At 37.7% G+C, this 21420-nt stretch overlaps 1 protein-coding gene across 2 annotated transcripts in view; it reads left to right on the top strand.

Moving 5' to 3' along the window:
- The first annotated feature begins 538 nt into the window (after positions 1–538).
- epha3 (eph receptor A3) overlaps positions 539–21420 on the top strand; it is a 74066-nt gene continuing 53184 nt past the window's right edge. The window contains exons 1-3 of one of the 2 annotated variants that reach the window (XM_058392167.1): positions 539–748; positions 7452–7516; positions 13162–13822. In XM_058392167.1, coding sequence (XP_058248150.1) covers positions 661–748; positions 7452–7516; positions 13162–13822 — 814 coding nt within the window. In that variant the 5' untranslated portion in view covers positions 539–660. The remainder of the gene's footprint in view (positions 749–7451; positions 7517–13161; positions 13823–21420) is intronic. The other variant, XM_058392168.1, reaches the window with a different exon arrangement.

The raw sequence follows: 21420 nt of genomic DNA, 5'->3' as shown, positions 1-21420 counted from the left end.
AGAAGTGTGTGAGAACAGAAACGCTTCTAGATAAATGGTGTTGCATTATTTCTTTTGTGTGAAACTGAATAGGCTTACATTATTATTTATTAGAACAAATACATAGATCCACAACCGTTCTGTAAAATCTCTCTATTAACTTTAAATATGAATGCAATTGAATGATCTAGTCAAAGTTATAACTATTTCAAGATCATTCAAGCAGGTATTAATGTGCATTATTTCTCACATTAAAGTAGAATATACGTTTCACCTAGCACCTTCTTATGATATGTAGAATAGAAATCCTTCAAAAGAGAGAGCTATTGCATATCCTCTCGTGTGCAGTGTGCGAGTTGGGTTTTTTCATATAAAAGCCAAAATATATACATGAACATGAGTGTATGCAGCGAAAACTAAACGCTAAATAGTTTACGTCACTCTTGTGTTTACCTGTGTAAAGGTGGTAGGTGTGAAAACAGCGTGGCGGTTGGTGTAGGACCCAGCGGAAGTGCGGAGGGTGAGGGAGCGCGCGCGCAGACTCCTCCTTGTCTCCGGTGTCAAACTTGACATCAGCGCTCGCGCCGAGAATGGTAACTGGCTCAGCGGCGGAGAGCTCACTCGCGTCGGTGGCAAGCTTCATGGAGTTATGTACCTTTCCTTGCCCGCTCAACTGCCGTCATGGGTTGCACGCGCTTCCTAACCCTCCTGCTCCTTCTCTTCATGCTCGTTTCCTGCGCCGAATTCATCGTTTATCCGTCCAATGAAGGTAAGCAGACGCGGAGAATGAGAGGCGCGAGCTGGAACAGGCGTGCTGACTCTCCGCTCGCGCCTCGCGGACTCTGCAGTGTTGTGTCCGCGACATGTCAAAGTTTTTAGGCTTAAGGTCGTCCAGACGCATTACATGTGACAGCCGCTTGAAACACGCACATATTTACGCACAAGTCATTCGACTCTTCAAATGATATGACTGTCCTTGACTGTGATAATAAGCGCGGTTTATCAGTGCAGCATTATTCTCTGCCAGTTTGTCACTTTTAATGTATTTGTTGAACTAGGGTCATTTCGTTTTCCATGTATTAACTTGAACAGCAACCTCATTCACATCCATGTCTTATTAAGACAATTTGAAAGCGCGTAGTTTGTATAACAGTGGAATAATCTTTCACGCTTTCATAACTGTATGTTATTTTTATTCTGCTTGTAAAACATTCAGTTAATATGAACAGACATTGTAGGCTACATTAGTGTGTAGTTATCATAGAGACCAAGCGACTGTCCCGCGAGCTGTTGTAAACCACCAGCCTGTTACTAGGCCTATATATGCGTACTGTTATATCATTAGGCTATATAGTATTCTTATTGTACTTCAAATGTCTTAAGTAACTTTTTAGACATGTTTATAAATGTTTGTGTTTTTCTTGAGTTTAGCAGGAAAAAACATGCAAGGTCTATGCTTATTTCACTTCACATAAGTTTCCGTTTAAAGAAAATTTGGGGTCAGGGCGTGACATGCCTTTCTTTCTTTCTTTCTTTTACAACTTTGATCCAAATTTTAATTAGTCTTAACGCATCAGCTTAAAAGGCGAGATTTGCTTACTTTTCACGACTAAAAGGAGATTAACGTAAAAACGGACAATCAATAAAGAGAGTGTAAAGTGAGTTGTGGTAACTATACAGAGTTAAAGGTCAAACCATTTTGTGAGATTTTGTGTGTCGGGGCCGCTTGCTGTCAAACTCACAACGGACTGCTTTACTGAAAAATATATATGCTTTAGAGTGTTGCTATTGAAAAGTTCACATAGACTAGAGTTTTTAATGAAATACAGATCTATGTATAATTTTTATCCTTCACCGATCTCAGATGATCATCTTCAAATGAAAAGAAGACTGCAAGCGGACTGAAACTATCATTAAAAACCCCCGACAACAATCAAAAGTAAAAATGCATCTACGTGTATCAAATAATGTTTTATTTACCTGTGGTTATAATATAAGTAAAAGTTGTTGAATAAGTAGTCTTTTATATGGTATAGCTGATATAAGATTTTATCTAACGCTCGTTCGGGTTCACGACTCAGAGTGTCACAGTGTCAGTGAATGTGAATGTACTCAGTTTTAATGTTTAAAAAAATGTTGTCCAAAAATTCCAAAGTTATTCATTTATTTATTTATTTACTAGTTTTCTTTAAGGATGCGAGTTGCCAAAATGTTAATAACCACAAGTAAAATAGAAAAAAAAACAGCAGAGTGAAAAAAACGTGCGGCGAGACAAATAGAAAACAATATAATTGAATATTATCTAGCATTATTTAATGAAGTTGAACTGAAGAAGCTCGGAGTCCAGTCTGACTATAAACGCTACAGATTATACTGAAGCAAAATATTAAAGCATAAAACTTTCTTTCTTTCTTTCTTTCTTTCTTTCTTTCTTTCTTTCTTTCTCTCTCTCTCTCTCTCTCTCTCTCTCTCTCTCTCTCTCTCTCTCTCTCTCTCTCTCTCTCTCTCTCTCTCTCTCTCCTTAATCACATAGCACTCAGGCAAATAATCACGCATTTTCTGCATTTGGTTATGAGATCAGGTTTAAGGTGTGATAGCGGGCTAAAGGCGCTCCAGACGCAGGTTTCTCACCAGTGAGTGTCAGTATAGAGCCACACGCTCCGCGCTACACCTTTATATCGTTTACAGGAAAAGTGGCCGTCTCGGCTTTTCACTCTCTTAATTGGGCATTAAGTTTGCGATCACAATGTAGAATTACTGCAGCGCATATAAAAAAAACAAGCTTTTATGTCAAACTGTAAAATCTCCCATAGACCCTTTGATTTTCCGCCTTTGTTCGTTACTTTTGTAGTTTAAGGCCCAGCTCAGGATGACCCACATTATCAAAATCACCATGTTGAAACGCAGCACAAATTTCTTAATCGTTGATTGTAGTAGCGAATTAGATGCTTAAAAGAATTCAAATTCTATTATTTATTGTATTTGGACGAGACTACTTTATTTCCAATATTTTTGCCATATTTTTCTTCTCATAAGTGAAATCTAGCAATTTAGAAGATAATAGCAATGTAAAACTGCATCAGTTGGGTTCTAACTGTAGTTAGAAGTGCGGTTGAAGCTTTCAACTCCTATCAGTGTGTGATTTATGAAGTGACACTGTTTTTTTAAAGGAACCGGCTATAAGGTGTTGATGGCTTTCTCAGCACGTTTGAGGTTGCTCTGTATGAGTGAGTAGTAGTGGGGATGATTGGTTCACTTTGTCTCTTGCTGTCCGACAAAGCAGCGAGTCGGAGCTGGAAATGATCAGAGAATCCAGAAAAGGCCCAGCAAGACAAAGTGTATCGAAAGCGATAAAGCTGTGTAAACCCCAGTCTACACAGACTCCAGTCTGCACAGACTATTCTAATTACAAGAAGGTTTTTATAATAGGCTAACAGATTCAAAATGGCATCAAGACATTGGCCGGGGTTAGACAGACGGTACAGGCCCAGCTAACAGCGCGTTACTGTGGTTCCTATCAAACAAGACAGCTGGGTTTCCAGGCCTGCTCTGCTCTGTAGACTGCTGAACACAAGCATACTACAGGCTACAACATGCACGGCTAATGCACCAGGTACAAGTTATTTAACTATAGCAGTAATAATAGTAATAATAATAATAATAGCAATAATAATAAAATGGGTACATTGTTGAGGTAATATCTGTTTAAAAGAATTCTCATTAACTTAAGGCATTAATTAACTTAACTGAAAGATTTCATATAAATTCTAATATGCATTACTAAATACAAATCATAATATTTTTAAACTATAGGAAATCTAAAATACTTTATTTTTAAGTACACAATTTAAATAAAAAAAAATCTGGAATCAGTAATCTCATATTAATAAACATATAAATTCTATACCATATATTTTTGCTTATTGAGAAATATAACATTCTTTTTCTAAATGCAACTTTTTCTGATTATTTTTTAGATATTTAACAGTATTTTTTTTACAAACAAATTTTCAAGCGTCTCTGGCTTTGAATGGTAAATAATAACATTTTATGTTTAGTCAAAAAAAATACATTCTTATAGCGTCTCTTGAATTTTTTATTTTTATTTTTGGCATTATTTATTTATTTATTTATGTGTAATTAGTTACAGGATAACAGTTAGATCTCATGGCATATTGCTCTTTTCCTACATAATAAACAGCTCACAAGAGAGCTAAATGTGTGGATATGTTTCTTTTCATTCTAATCTGGGCAGACTGCCTAGCGAAACATACTTTTGTTTAAAGAAGCGAATTAATTTCGCTGCCATTTAGCAGACCGTGTGAAGTTAGGTCTGGGCAACTCTGACAAACCTGCAGGACTTTTATTTCTTATGCTGCATAACTGAAGGTCTGAGAGTTCAGTATATGTTGGATAGCTTGTTTAAAAAAATATTCCCATTTAAAGACTGCGATTTGGAAAGACGCATTGCTTGTTAGTGTTTTCTGAAATTCTTGGAAGCTTTCATACTCTATAGTTTTGTGCTCTATTTGAAGTTTTTTTTATAACACATCACACGGATTACCCCAGTTTTAGTGTTTACAGGACTGACCTTCACCACCATGATGCCTTCTGTATTTTTTAGAGAGAGAGTCATTTTGGCGGGTTCAGGGCATGGAGGTACTTTTTGCTCTCACTGAAAGCAGTGTTTTGTGAGTGATGGTACCTTTCAGAGGTGCCGAAAATCTGCTTACACATGTGCTCATGGTAAAAATAGTGCATTCGGGGCCAGGGGTGTGTTCGGGCTGCTAGTGTTGTGCGGGCAGAGACTGCTCGGTGCTCACAGGGAGCTGACTGAGGGAAAAGCTGCACAGAGGCTGGAGCAGAAGACACATGCAGACAGAGCTGAATTATTCATATTCTGCAGTTTAATACTTCACTACACCACTGTAGGTTGTGCTGATTTATTGTCTTTATATTTTATATTTATTTTAATATCTTGGAAAGTTCTGTTTATAATAAAACTAATTTAATTACAATCTATTTATATTTAGACATCATATACTGCAATGTATTTTTAGTTGCAAGCTTTTTTTTAAATCTCAGATTTCTGAAGTTCTGCCCGAGGACCTGAGTAAAACATTTATATAGGGAACATAACACCGTACAGATATTCCCGGTTTTATAGCCACCGTAAATACGGTGACAACACACTTGTATTTATTCGTTTTTAAGTGGACATTGGTTTTCAAGTTTAAACAATGTTCACTAATCAGTAGAGGTTCTTGGGGACTTAAGCTAACTTAATCTGTCTTAATTCTTCTTTTGAAAAATATTCGAAATCAATCCTCAGTTTCTCCATGTGTTCTCTCACTCTCTCTCACACACACTCTCAGACACAGACATACAATCAGCTTTTAATAAAGCCAAGCCTCAGCATGCCTCATCCCTTTGGACTGCACTTCTGAGATGTTGCACCACCCGATTCCCGTCTTAATTCAATAACAGATTTAATTAGCTCATCAAGAAAGGTGAAGGTCAGCTGAATGATGAAAAAAGCTGTATGGTTGTCTCATCAACCTCCGTCTGATTATAAGCATTTTTTTTTGCTTTTTTACAGAGCAGTAATATGCAGCTGTGCTTACTGTACAGTAAAAGACTTGTCCTTGATACTGTAAATATTTGACAAATAGGATATTGTATGCAATTGTGGGCTGTCATATGATAGATAGAGAATGAAACAAGACATTGTGGTGGTGTTTTTTTTTTTTCAGTGCCGCTGATGTGTTCAATAAACGTGCAATGTGCTGATGAAAACAATAGTTACTGGTGCAGAGATGATTTATCAGGACGGTGGATGCTCACGGAGAGACTGTGGTTGTGATCCTAGATTACTGTCTCTGTCATGTATTGATTACATCTGTTTTGCCTGCTCTTGTTTATTCCTATGGACAAGCAGTAGATAATCTATTAATAAGCTGGCGTTGCAGTATTGAGCTGAGAGAGGATGCCCGATGTACCCCCGGTTCCTGGTGCTAGAAGGGTGGTGTCTTTGGCTGAGATTTCCTGCTCCTGCAGCTGAAGAATTTGCTTCACCAATATAGCCATCTAATTTTCTGGTCTCAAATTCCCCTGGTCGGCTCAATTTGAGACGTTGGCTCGGCTCATTGAGAAAGTTAAATTGGAACCAATGGAGCTGGATGTCAGCTGCCATTACCGGACACAAGCAGATATCTTCATTACAGTTAATAGGAAATTGTCTGCTGTATGAGAACAGCCAGCTGTTTTGGTAGGTGTGGTCCTATATACATAATGCAGTGCTGGATTTGAACAATCTAATGCCATTTTGTCTCCATTTAATACTTGATATACACAATCTGCCACAAAGAATTTGCACCAGTTACTCTCCTATTTTATGTTGACTCAGTATTTGTTGTACCTGAAACTATGCTAACTTTTACGACCCATTCATAATTTCTGTCAGATTTTCATGTCACGAAAATGATCTAATAAAACATATTTACCAGTCGAGCATCCTTAACATTTTCAGATATATGTATCATTTGTTTGGGATAAACATTTAATGGACAGTGCATCAGAGAGTCGCCCTGCTGATCGTCCCACGTGGCCGCTCCTATTATGCATTTATTTCACATTGAAGCAGTCTGTGTTCTTTTTGAACTTTGTTCAGTCAAGCTGAGAAAAGCACAAGAGTGAAATATAGTCAAAAATTGTCAGGAGTGAAGTATGACTTTGCATGTCTTTGTATATACTCACCTCTTGTGTCTAATAACGCACAATAGAACTATGTAGTGTTCATGCTTTATAGACAGCCATTTTGTCTTAGATTCACACTCCTCTTCTTTTCTCTCCTTTCATTTTGTTCGTGAAATAGGTTTCATACTCATTTAAACTGAGTTTCAAAAGTGCATTAAGATATAAGAAGAAACAAGAAAAAAAGAAACACCATTAATATTGGTGTCTAATGCCATGCCCTCTATTTGCTTGTTAAAAATTAATTAATACATTTCTTTTCTTCAGCTTGAATGTGCATGCAGTAGATCGAGGCTCATAATCTTTTTACAGCTTGTATTACATTCATTTTTGGATATTGGATTTCATTCAGACAATGCTTGTCAGCTGTGTTCTACTTAAAGATCAGTGAAAAAAACATCACCATACAAAGAAACAATGCAGTATATTTGGACATCAGCGGGGTAGGCACTGAAATCGAACTGTCTGACTGATGTGGGTATTTCCGTTTCATCCAGTTGCTTCACCCAACACAATCGTTTGGATGATAAGCTTGATCTACTAAGAGAAGAAGCTTGCACTATTTGTTTAATTTCATCATCTCATGAGAATAGTGCAGCTGAATAAATACTCTATTGGTCAGAATGTACATCTGTCCCAGGGGGCTGGTGGGAGGGTAATAGAGGCTAACGAGGAATACTTTTTTACTCTTTTTTCTCTTTCTTTCTCTTTTCCTGCAGTTAACCTGTTGGATTCCAAAGCAAGCCAAGGGGAGCTGGGATGGATATCATATCCACCACATGGGGTATGTATGTCCATGTTAACCATAAATCCTCATGCAGGAGAACAGACACGACACACAGTAGTGCTATTCGATATTTCAACTTTTTTTTTGTCTTGACGTACTTTGGTAAAATAAAAATATAATTTAGTAGAAGCTTGGGGAAATAGGAGATCCAAAGACAGTGTTCAGTGTGTTTAAAATAGATGATTTATTTCTGTTATCAAAACCAAAGTGCCCTGTAACAACCGTGTTTATTTATCTTACTGTGGATTGGCCCCATGGGCTACTTAATCCAACCATTATTAAACTTTATTAAGTGTTAAAATTACTTCTTGGCACTTGCTGAAGGTAATCCAGTAATTTTCTCCATATAGCTGCCAAATCTGGTTTCCACTTGCCTTTTTATAGTTGGCACTGTAAAATATACGCTAGACTGTCCTTTTACTGTAGATGCTTGGCTAAAAGGGGATAAAGTGACTTGAAGATGATTTGTCTTTTATGTAAACCCCTTGTTCGGTGATGAAAATAATACCACTAATTTATTAGTAAATTTACACAGGTGCAAGTTTGGATTTTATTAAAATTAATGGAAACAGACAAGTCAAAAGGAGCAAACAGTAATCCTAAAGCATTAACAAACAGATGCTGGCTTATCTGCAAACATGCAAATGCTATAGTTAAGATTTGATAAGGAATTAACTAAACAGGATAAGGTCAAACCAGAGAAACAGGCATACCGTGAGAAAGGCTCAGTAATGGAACAAAATCTGGAGTGAGACTATCTAAAAGATTTGAGTGTGCATGTTATCTCAAGATTGCAAACAGGTGTCCATCATTAGAAGTCTTGTGATGGGATAAGGGGATAGGTGAATGACTGTCAGCTGACATGGAGTTTGGCAGAGGATCTTGGGTGTTGTAGGTGGTTTTAATTGATAGCAGTTTTGAAAGCAGGTACAGACCCTGTCATGGCACAATTAATCTTTCTTAGAATCATAAAGGTGAAAGTGAACGTCGTAACATTTATTTAGCACATCTAATGTCATAACTGATGAAGGAGAATGGAGCAGATCAAGACCTTGAGATAAATGTTCTATAATTACTCATGACTTTTACCTAGTTTTGAGTGATAAGCATTTTACCCTAAGAGCCATGCCCTCAAAAATGATTGTACGTAATGTGCCAGCACAGCACTGACACTGATGGATGGGCTCCCCGCCTTCTGCCGGTGTAAGCACAAATCGGCCCGGTTAAAGCAAATTGGGAGCTAAACCCATCAGATGCTCCCCACGTGGCCGCCTGCCCCAACGAGGACAGTAAATATAAATCAGCTCAGCGTGGTTGACTTTTTAAACGCACAGCTCTGTTTATTATGACTCGTCCAAATTGCATCAGACCTCTGTCTGGGATTCATTACTCGCAGTAGGAGGATTACTTTGCCTTTGCTCCATGATTACCCAGAGTGCCTGGCTTGTAGCTCAGTGCCGACATGGAGATCATCTGTGCTCTGGATGGGAAGAGATGTATTGGCATGATTATGGACTGTAGATTAGGGATTTGATAATGCCTCAACACTTTACATTAGGCAACCTAATGCTGGATTACCTCTTGGTGGGAAAAAGGAAGAGTGGAGCACTTTTCCTCTAGCACTGCTCGACTCGTTCCACCATCCCTTAGGATACAAGGAAGGTTTGCATAAAAACTGTTCTCAGCTCTGTACACATAGGTGGTAGAATGAACTTCCCCTAGATATCTGAACAGCTGAGTCACTGACGGTCTTCAAACAACTTCTAAAGACCTTTATCTTCCTACTTAAACTAGCACTTAAAAATGTAAAAGTTTTAAAACAAACAAAAAAAAAAATTTTTGCACTTTTTTTTCCCCTCAAACAGAGTTTTACACTGATATTCCTGTTAGTCCATAACTTACTGAACCAGTATCAATGTATTCAAAGCTTCAAAAGCACTTCTGTAACTCGCTCATGATACCAAATGCAATAAACATAAACGAAATGTAAGTAGCTGTTTATTGCATCTGTTACACTTATCTATCGCTGTGTTTAAATCTTAACGTCATTTGGTTAAATAAAAGATGAACGTTTGGTTCACAAAATGGTGGATATTTTGAACTGAAAAACTCCTATAGCCCAAATAAATGTAGATGGATTGAGTATTTTAGGCCTTGTGGAAAATCAAAATGTCTGATTTTCCACAGGGCCAAAATATTAAATCTAGCCACAGTTATTGAAAAAAAACTGCATATTTTGAACTAATAGCCGCACATTAGATATTACTTTACTTCAAAACCAAATGTGTTCTCTCGGAACTTTTTATATATTATGATAACAGTATCCATACAATTTAATAAAAATGTAATCTGCTGGAAGCCAAAGCCAGATCATCCAGTCCAGTACAACCTAATCTACGAACTTGACAGAAAATCTGTAATTCTCTGTCTTATTCAGCCAATATCCCTGTTCATGATTCCAAAAAGACAATACTATCAGGATAAAGGCCAAACAATTTCGGAGCTTGTATGTATGTTTTGGACTCGGAAAAGAATACCAGAAATGCACCCAGCTGTATGAAGTGCGAAGAAAAGCTGCTGTATAAACTGGGATTAGCACATCATATGGCCTTGGTGGGGTAAATGGGCAGTGCACAATGTGTTATGGTTCCACAATCATAAAATAGCGATGAAAAGGCATTGACTGATAGGTTACAGTTGTCCTAGTGTAAGAAATTTTAGCTGGAGAAACATTTGCAGCCGCTTCTGCTGTTTCCAGCCTTGGTGTGGGAATGATGTAGACTAAATGAAATTTTTACATGAAGAGAAAATAGAAGGGCAAACAGTTCACTCTGAAAAAGTTAAGAAAAAAAACAAGTACCAGTTTTTAGGGCACTGCTATGAAATTAGATATGCCTCATACAGTATGTTTTATTTGGAGTAATTATTAGAATGATGGTGAGTATCAGAGTAAATCTGATGTGTCTGTTTTGTTCTGTATATGATAAATAATATCTCTTGGTAGATCTCTCTTTTTTTCCCCATATGTAATAACACTGTGCTATATGGTCTTTAGTGTCTTCAGTCTTCTGTCACCCCAGTACTCAGGTGTGTAACGTAGCTCTTTGAATAAAATCGTGCTCTAATTTGTTCATCAGAAGAATTTCAATGAGCACAGCAGGATTTGCTTGTCTCAATTTTGGCTTTTGCGTGAATAAGCAAATGCATATCTGATACCACCCGGGCTTACATATTAGTATTTTCTAACTAATGCAATTTCACTGTAATACAAGACAGAAGCTGTAATTTTATTATGTATTTCTGAAACTTTAGCTCTTTCAATTTGTCTCTTTCTATACTAGTGCCAGAGCATCTATTATTTAAGAGAATTTACCAATTGATCCGTCTGCACAGTTACAGAATACATAGAGAGGGAGATAGCCAAAATTCTGCCAAATGTACAAACTGCTGATTTTCATGTTTCCTTGTTGCTTTTCTTGCTGGAGGGGGATTATTGATGTAAAGTGATATTTGAAAAACCATTCAGTCAACTTCAGTCTCCCTGTTGAGTGTTAAATTGCAAAACAAAGATATAATGTCTCCTTTTGTAACTTGGAGGGATTCTACATGGCATAAAGTTGTAGCCTGACTCTCAGAAGTAATCATTCTTAAAAACTGTTACCTGTTAAAAGAAATGTCCAGACAGATGTATTTGCGTACAGTGGTCTACTGTTGCTCAGTGCAGCTTAGCGTGGTGGCTTAAAGAAGAGTTCTACAGAGGGTGGTTTGTGCCATGATGATGTCATGCATGACAGGAGACCATTTCTGTAATATGCTATTTTCAGTGTGATCTATGCATCATATATGATATTTCATTTACTTTGGCACCTATGGTCTAGACCCAGACCTTCACTGCAATTTGATAATATAGTGCAGCCCAGGCACCTGGATTCAATTTGTGGCATCTACTACACTAGTGATCTCAAGCTGGCAATTCAAAAAATAACTCATGGAATGAAAGTAACTTTGACAAATCACCACTTGAACTTTCCAGTGATGTATTTGACTTTGCAGCACTCCTACTATGTCTGCTTAGGAAATTCATAAACACATGACATCAAAAACAGTTCTCATTCATCTGGGGTCATAACAATTCTATAGGATCTCCAGTTCGTAGAAAACTGCCCATACCATACAGGCCATTGAGCCAGGATAGCTGTAGCTGCTGATTTAACTGAACACAGGCTGTAATACATTTAGTCCAGATTGATATAGTGTATTCAATAAATCTGTCCAGTGACAATTTTGTAAATAACAGTTATCCTTACTCAAGGTGTGTGTATAATTTGCAGGTGTAAATCATAACAAATACAAGCTTAAAAAATTTGAAACCTTGCCTTGAAGCTGAATAAACCAATAACTGACGTAGGTTTCATTCTTTAAAAAGTGTCTGAAAAGTAACAGATGGAACAGGTGTTCATTAAGAAGTGTGAACTTAGACCTACTATGTAATACAGTGTGAAACAAATTCAAGTTAGGACAGGACTGTAGAAAAAAAAAACATTATCTAGTAATGAAGCAATTCTCTAGAAATGAAGCAGTGCTTTAGAAATGAAGCAATTCTCTAGAAGGAAAAACTTTTGTTTTTAATCCTACTTATGCCATCTTAATAAGGTTTAATGAGCTTACATCATGGTATGAGCTACAGTTTCTTAAAATCCTGTATTTATTTAATTTCTAATACTAATTTTGATCAACATCTACTGTGGTCCAAATAACCAGTCATAATCAAGCAAATGTGAAAATAAAACTGTCTTAATGCACTTTCCTGGGTGTTTCATTAGCTACTGCCACAGGAGAAACATAAATAGGCAATTGAGTCTGAGGGTACACTTGTCCTGCCTGCTAATGAACAGTTCAAGACCATTAAAGATGACCCACTTGATTCTGCCAAAGGCTTTTTTTAAACTGCAGCTTGATGGGAAGCCAGACAGTATTCTGTTTTTGTAACAGAAAGCACATTTTCTCTGTACTTACTAGAGGTGTGCAATGAGGACTAGAGGTGTACATTCTGGGAGTGGGTGCTCTTTACTGTCATGTGGATGGCATTGGGTGGTCAGGTACGAAGCTTGTGGACCAAATAATACCACATTAAATAACATGGGAGGGTACTGGACACGGCAGATTGCTTGTGAGTCATTCATGTTCAGTAAATGCTTTATCCTGGTAGTTCCATTAGAAAAAAACTGGACCAGGACTGAGTGATAAAGAGAGTCTTTCTGAATTCCTCCAGGAGTGGACAGGAGTCCAGAGCAGACTTCTAATATGTACTGTAACTTATTGTGGTATGTGTATGTTACAATTGTAGGCCGTATGATTCTTGATACAGTGTTACCTTGAACACCATAAACTGTATGATAAGACCCTTGATGAAATGAGTCAGATTCACACTCCCATTACAGCAGAGACTGGTAAGGCCAATTCATTATGCTACATGTTAATTATCAACAAAAAGATAATTATTTATTTCAGTCTTTGCCATTCAGGTGATTCAGGTGATATTTGTATTGGAAGTGTGAATATCCATAGCTTAAAATAAGAGTCAACCTCAGTAGTTCTGTTCCACAATTATAACCATACCTGCCTTCTTTTGCTTTTCCCAGTGGGAAGAGATCAGTGGGGTGGATGAACACTACACACCGATTCGGACCTTCCAGGTGTGTAATGTGATGGAGTACAGCCAGAACAACTGGCTGAGAACCAACTGGATCCCTCGGAGCTCTGCCCAGAAGATCTACGTGGAGCTCAAATTCACTCTCAGAGACTGCAACAGTATCCCACTGGTGCTGGGAACCTGCAAAGAAACTTTCAACTTGCACTACCTGGAAACAGACGAGGACCAGGGCAGTAAGTTCCGTGAGCACCAGTTCTCGAAAATAGACACCATTGCAGCCGATGAGAGCTTCACTCAGATGGACCTGGGGGACCGCATTCTAAAACTCAACACAGAAGTGCGAGAAGTAGGTCCAGTGACTAAGAAAGGCTTTTACCTGGCCTTCCAGGATGTGGGGGCTTGCGTGGCCCTGGTGTCAGTGCGGGTGTACTTTAAGAAGTGCCCTTTTACAGTACGGAACCTGGCCATGTTTCCTGACACGGTTCCCATGGACACTCAGTCATTAGTGGAGGTGAAGGGCTCCTGCGTCAACAATTCCAAGGAAGAGGATCCTCCCAAAATGTACTGTAGCACTGAGGGAGAATGGCTGGTACCCATTGGGAAATGTTTGTGTAACATCGGGTTTGAGGACCGGGGAGTCACCTGCCAAGGTATAGTCTCTTCCTCTTTTATTTTCTATTTGCGGTGCCTTTCATTTCACGGCCCATTTTGTTTCTTTCATCAGGATAATGTACTAGCACCAATACTATATACAAACACTCTAAATGAGATGCAGAACCTATTGTTTCTTCAGAAGTTTCATTCATTTGATTGTTTAAACCATTTATTCTCTGTCTGCTGAGAACATAAGTGTTTTTAAATGTGTAAATGTGTGTACAACTTGGAGAGCAAAAATTGTTTCGTTTTTTTTCTCAAAGAAGTACACACATCTCAAAGAGGTACAGACACACCTCTGATCTGTAAGCCGTAGTGGGTGTGTGTTGGGACTAAAGAGTATGAGCACTCAGACCAGCAGGGGAGAGAATAGATCTGTGGTGTAGGCGTCCACAAAGAGCAGCTTGAAGCAGTTAAGATTGTGAAATACTCTTCGGTATCACCTCATCAGGAGACAGAATAGATGTGTGTTTGGCATCTGAGACTTTGTGGTGGAAGGTGTGTGTGTGTTTGTGTATCAAAGTGTTATAGGATCTTGTGAGCTACCCTCCCATGATGGTTTTATAAATGTAATATAGAGAATGTAAAAGAAAACGATTTATGTTCCTTCACTCCTTTTGGTTGAAAGCTTTATTATAGATGTATGGACATTTTTTTTCGGCACTTTTGTCAGATTCAGAATGGTAAAAGGGTAAGACCGTTAATGTTAGGATAGAAGTTCATTACAGGGAGAGCTGTCTTAGGGTAAAGATACTGAACCGTGTATTTCGGCTGGCGTGTATAATTGTGAGAGGAACTGTGGTTGAGAGGGTTGATAATAAATTGGCTGGCAGCTGGCTTGTAGAGAGAGATTCAGTCCTGTCTGTGGTATTATTTGAGTTAAGCCAGCTCCCAAGAGAAATCACTACAGCTCATAAAGTGCTCTGTATCCCTCTCCTCCTTTCCAACTGGGCCTCAAGATGTTTTTCAGTTCTGGAATTCTGTGTGATATGTTTCGATGTTCATGGATGCGTGAGAATTGATCGAGTGCCATTGAGGTTGAAGATGTGTGGGCCTGCCTTAGAAATAGATAGATGGAGATGCTGTGTGCTCAACGTGTATGCTGAGAAACTGCTGAATGTGCTGTGAGCATTTAGTGAAACTAAGGTATAGCTGATATTAAGTTCTTTATGTGAAAACATAAAAGGATTTTGCACATTGCCAATTTTTGAAAGGTAGTTAGATGGTTGCATTTGTGTTTCTGATTAGTGCACTATTTAAGTTTTACTGTTATTAGTCATTTAATTAGTGAAGAGCATTGGTCATAAAATGGCCATAAACTGAGATTTAGTGCCGTACTTACATTCAAGGGCAAAACATTGCATCCTTTAGAATAAAATGAAAAAAAAAACAATGAAACTTAATTTGTATCAGTTTTTTATGTTTCACAATGAACAAAATGTTGCATTTGCAGTTAAGAAAAAAATATATATATATAATTCTGATAAAATAAAATTTTTCATGGGCTTTTATACGTAATTCCAACCTGAGGACTTTTTGGATCCTCTCAGTTGTAATATTTAGCCCTTATTCCCCCATACACTGCCTTTTACAAAGCAGGATTAAAAACGTATGTTATGTTGTTGAATGTTTTGGTCTGTTGTTTTGTTGCAGAGTACAGCCAGATTGTAGTCTTAGTTTGCTTTATTTAAAGTATTTTTTTGTGTGTGTGTGTGTGTGTGTGTGGTTTGGTCAGTCAGTGTTTTTGAACTAGCACTCTTTTATTTAGGGCTGGGTTTAAAGAAATAGATATTTAATTGTGCTCCTTAGAAATCATAGCACTAAGTTTTTATAAAGCATAAATGTAGCGAATAACATAAATGATAATAATAATAGTAAAAATAACAATAATAATAATAATAATAATAATAATAATAATAATAATAATAATAATAATAATAATAATTTGTCCAAGACAAAAAACATTTTGAGAAGTGCCTTTGACATGTTAGGGGTTGTTTTCTTCCAATCTATTATTCATCAAATGCAAATCATAAAAAACATATGTGACCCCCCCCTTCTCATTTTACCCCATGAAAGGAATGAGCTGTAGAAACAGCCAAAAGGACTCTTTCACTGAAACTAAATACAAATTCTGATGTCTGAGGCCTAACCATACATTTGAAATAGTTGTGCATGGTCATGCATTTTTGCTCTCCGTTTTTCTAGACTGTGGTTTGGCATGAACTAGATGCATCTAAAGGTGACTGCTCCAAACAATTTATCAATCCCAACACCGATTTGTGGCGTGTAAAACCAGGCGCCTGACAAGTGGTTCTTTGTGTTACTTTCATCTAAGTGATGATGACAATACAACGAGAGCGACTGAGTGATGGAGTGAGTGAATTAATGAGTGAGTAAGCAAGTGAGTGAACGAGTGAGTGTGCTTGCTCCATTTGCTTTAAGATAAATTATCTTTTTTCTGTACTATTGTCTTAACTGGAGATTTGTGCATTATCCCCCTGATTACTCTGTAGCAAAACAATGATAATGCAGCAGCAATTCCCCTCAGGCCACCATCTATTTTTTCAATGTTCCACTATTTGTGTGGCACTTGTGTGAAAGTTTAGATGTATTTGACAATCTCTTATTAGTTTCGGGGCAGACTAATGGACACTAATAAGGGCTTGTATTACAGGAGTGTGACAGCTGCACCTTCATACTCATAAGCACATTTGTAGGGGAAGGGTGTTACTCAGAGCTCACTCTGCAGGCCTGCTGTGTTAATGGATTGATTACTGTGCGGAGTCCAAGTGTCGCTCTTACACAGATATTTTGAGGTATGCAGATGCAGATTTTCATCATCTTGAGGGGGATCTGACACATAGACAGGACATGGCATTGAAGGAGATCCTTTGTTGAATACTCTTGTGTTCAGGGAGCGAGTTGTATTTGAGAGTCAATGTATTTGTACTGACAGACAAGTTGAGGATTAAAATTTACGATGCTGCAAAATAACTACATTAATAAATATGTTATTGACATGCCACTGGATATATTTGAGACATTTGACACCAAAATAGAACTTAAAAATACAAACTAATAAAATTGTTAAATGCTTTATTGAGGGTCAAAGGCATAATACAGAACTGTCAAATTCTTATCACACCATGGTCTCCAAGTATTAAGCACACAATACTTAAAGTGGTCTAAGTATTCAAACTACTAAATAATCCATTTTAGTTAAATCTAAGTTGAATCAATTACCCTTTGTTAGAGTGAAAGTAAATTAACATGAGCGTGTTGAAGGTTGAAGCTTCCTTTGATTGTTCATGTCACTAGAGAATTAACCTGAACAAGATAACAAGTACATTTTTCTTGTTCAGTATCTGCCATAACAGCATTAGCAATACAAGAGTGTGAAATCTTTAAATTCACCTTATTGTAAACGTAAATGTCTTGGTATTTTGCTTTCAATCCAGCTTCATTGGCAGTGCACCAGAACATTCAGAGCTGACGTGAATGTACGGCCTGTTACGATAATGAAACAGAGCACTAAAATCTGTATTAAAGTCTTAACAATAATTTGATCTTAAAAAAGCAAATAAAAAGACTACGCGATCCGGATGTCTGTCTGCTTTCTGAGCTTCCCATGTTCGCAGCTGCCACAGGGCTCCTTTGAGAGCCACAGTGTTTTACATTCCTCCTGGCTTTACCAGGATATACAATTCCCGTGCTCACTATCCCTGATTAGTTATCAGATCTTATTAATGCTGCTCTAGAAAGTGCAATGGGTATTTTAACAAGCCCTAAAGCCTTGCTGAATGAAAGACACTGGGCCAGAGAACTGTGTTTAGTGCAAACTGAGCCTGTTCTTACATTTCAACAGCAGGGCAGTCCATGCACTTTAGGTCTGGGCCTTCAGTGAGGTCTGTGTCACTAAGAAAACAATTTTGGATAGAATAGATCACAGTGTGGACATCATATATTACAGAGCCTTAACCCCTTTCAGCCTTAAAATAGACAGAGAAAACTGGTCTTTATAAACCCCACCACATGTAGCCATTAACAAAAATGATTTGCAGACAATTAGGAGATCTGAATCCTATTTAAAACCAAAAACATCAGACAGATATCCACACAGTATTGTCATATTAAATTAAGAATTAATAACTAAGAAAACCCATAACACATAGTATATTTGCTTTAAACCAACAAATTTTGCATTTAGTAAGAAGGTACAATGTACTCAAAATCTAAAAATGTTGAGTAGACTTACCCTAATTTACATAAATAGATACATGGCGTTAAAAAGTAGATGCAATATAAATACGTATATTTATTTATTTATTTGTTTGTTTGTTTAAATGATTTCACATCAATATGAAAAAGGTTTAAAACTAATTAGTGACCTATTGATGGGTCAGTGCTAATGGCAGTGCTGATCTCTATTCCAAACAGTAATCGTGTTCCTCATTAAAATCTGTCCTCAAAATGACATCATCAGGGGATTTGTGATGAAATCCAGCTGTCCTCCTTCTGCCATTACAACAGGTTGATATACTTCATTTCGGCTTTAACGGACACACACTAATATGTGAAAGTTGTTGGCCTACTTTCTAAGTTCCACAGCTCACAATTACATTATATTTATATACATACATGCATACATACATTTATGTGTGCATAAATAGTGTGATTGGTAAAAAGAATAACACATCCGAGTGAAGCACCTACTGTATACAAATATGAATGGCTGGGAGAATATGACCACTTTCTGAAAGTTTTAAACAGAACGCAGACGGGAAAAATAATAAAGAAAAATTTCCAATTGGCTTAAAACTCCTGACAATATCTTCACACAGGAACAGAATGGAAAGACTGACAGATATACGGTACATATAAACACAAAAATATTATTATATTATATATTGTGTTTATTTTATTTTACTGTGGAAGGTTCAGGTCAGCAGAGAAGCCTCTACTAATGTATTTCAGGGACATGTGAGTGCTCATCATCTTGTTTGTGTGATGCTCTGTCTCAGGCTCCCATTTCTGCCCTAATTTATTCCCTCTGTTTCCCTGCATGTCTAAAATGAGTATTTCTTCTTCTCCCACTGATGGGACTAAAAATTTTTTGCACGTCATTATGTGTCCATTCAAGAGAAGCAGTTCTCCTTTAAATGGCCCTTTGTGTATATATAAAACAGATGCTTCATTTGAACATCTTAATGGATTTCCTCCTGAAGGTTTAGGATTGGTACAGTGTTATGTGGAGCCAAGAGGAATTTAGCCTCTTTGTAAAAGAGCTTCACTGATATTAATATATACCTAAATCAAATACAGCACCAAATCATACTCCTACTGTATTACAATAATGTCCATATCTCTTGAATCATGTTTTATTGCTGGCCACTGTTTGAAAGGGCAGAGGTGTTGTTATTGTAAGGTGTATTGTTTTATTGCAATGTAAAATAAAGGTGCTAAATATGTCCTGCGTTTTCTGTCCTGTATTTTATACACTGGATATTCCAAATAATCTGCTGCAGCCAGGCCAGTATAACCCTTTGTAGCCGTTTGACATTCTCATATAACATGTAACAGTAGCAATAGCCACAGTAAATAAGGCCAGGGGTCCTCTGAGGAGAGTCACTAGACAGAATGTTTGCTTGATTAATCCGTGCATTGCTGCTGATGCTCTGCGAGGTGGTCAGGGTGGTAATGTTTGGCCTTGGCTGCTGACGGTCCTAGCTGGAGGATCAAAGGACTCTTTTGCATGCCTAGGCGTCGGTCGCATGCCACATGTTTTCTATCACTCTCCACCCTTTCTCTAAATGCTTTCCCCTGTGTTTCCCCCTTCATACAAACTTGCAGGGCTCATGTACAATGTCAAGACTTTGCTTCATGTCACCCCACTGCTGATGGTCCAAATCATTGCTCCCAAACAATGGCAGAGCCACGGAATGGCTGAAGTGCTCCCACATGGAATGAAAAACTGAGTGTGAACTGTTCTGCTTTTTGGAGTTGTAGTGATTTCAAGTTTCATTCATATTAAAGACTCTGCTGGGGCCATTTACTATAATGAGAAGACCAAATGAGGTTTCTGACTAGGTCTGCTTTTGCTCAGACCTGAGAGAGACTTGAGAAACAAATATTCACCTAGCGTATTAGGAAATGCACTGCGTACTGTCACTTCCTTGTCAAGGGAAATAGCATACATATAAAATGGCTCGAAATAAGCTGCAATTTAAACTTCCTTTTGTGTTTTGGATTTACACATGTTTTGAATGATTGCACATAAAGCTGTGTTTGAGTGTGCATTTAACTGGAAACTGTAAGAACACATGCTTAACTGTCAAACACTGGAGTTTGATTTTAGCATTACGGGCTGGTTTGTTTTCTATTCATACTTCGTGGGTTTTTATGACACATACTTGCACACTTGCAGTAAATTATCTTAGGAAGTTAAGCCATGACTGAGCCATGACTCAGAAAATTGTGTGTGTGTGTGTGTGTGTGTGGATGTTTTATGTGGCATACCAGAATTGGAATAAATATAGATTGTTGGCCAAGTAATAAAGATGCCGTTTGTTTATGGTGTACATAATTTTGAACAACAGCTCTCAGTATTGAATCATTGATCTTCTGCCCTGTTGGAACAAGTGGTGAGCATTTTATAGAGTAGCTACAAACATTTACATTGACCTGCTGAATAGCATCGAAAAAAGGTTGTTTTAGAAATAAGTTTTCTTGTTTTGGGTTTGTTTGCTGAGCTAGCTTATTAGGAATTCTCTGACGGTTTATTAGCTGCCTCTGCCTGATGAACACAGAGTTGATCCAGTCTCTCATGGCCCTTGAGTTTGCTGGCAATTAGCCAGAGTTCGGGAGAAGAAGGTTTTGTGTGCTTTAGGGAGCGATGGAGTAGTTCTACTCGCCTCACAGTAAGTGCGTCTTTGCAGGCTCTTTCTGCCTCAGTAAACAGACACTGAATAATCAGACTTTGACTCATGGCCTTGGATGTAAGACAGTTTTTTCTGCCTTTCCTTCATATGGTAATAGTTTGACACCTTTGCAGGACAAACTACCTACTTGTACATCAGGCCAGATGCTTTGTTCTTCACAGTGCAGTCATTGCCAGGTTTGCTTTAGGCCTATTATGCTGGAATTATTCTTCATAAACCCAGGTCAGGTCCCAGATGGAAGCTATTATTGTACCTCTGACTCACTGCATTTGGTTTTTCTATCAATTTGAAGTTAGGGGACACTCACTCCCTGACTATTTTTCTAGCTGCTTTTCCACTGACCCTAAAGCATTTTCCACCATAAAGACTAATGTTTGACATTTTCCATGGGCAAATTGAAGTGAGATTGTTTCAGGATGGGCTTACACATGTAACAACTATGAGGGTTAGAAATCGAAAATGGTCAGCAAGAATAATTCTTTAATTCCTTTCGAAAAACCAATTTCCGCAACCCAGTGAAAAGAATATGAGAGAAATTATTTATTTAAGTCAAATCTGTTGACTGGTTATAACACCAAGTGTTGTGGTGCAAAATGTTAGTGTTATTATTTGATCTAGCACTGAGCTATATATAGGCTATGTGGGCTAACGTA

This window comes from Hemibagrus wyckioides, linkage group LG06 (assembly GCF_019097595.1).
Source record: "Hemibagrus wyckioides isolate EC202008001 linkage group LG06, SWU_Hwy_1.0, whole genome shotgun sequence".
Classification (NCBI taxonomy): domain Eukaryota; kingdom Metazoa; phylum Chordata; class Actinopteri; order Siluriformes; family Bagridae; genus Hemibagrus; species Hemibagrus wyckioides.
This window is presented reverse-complemented; position numbering and strand designations above follow the sequence as displayed.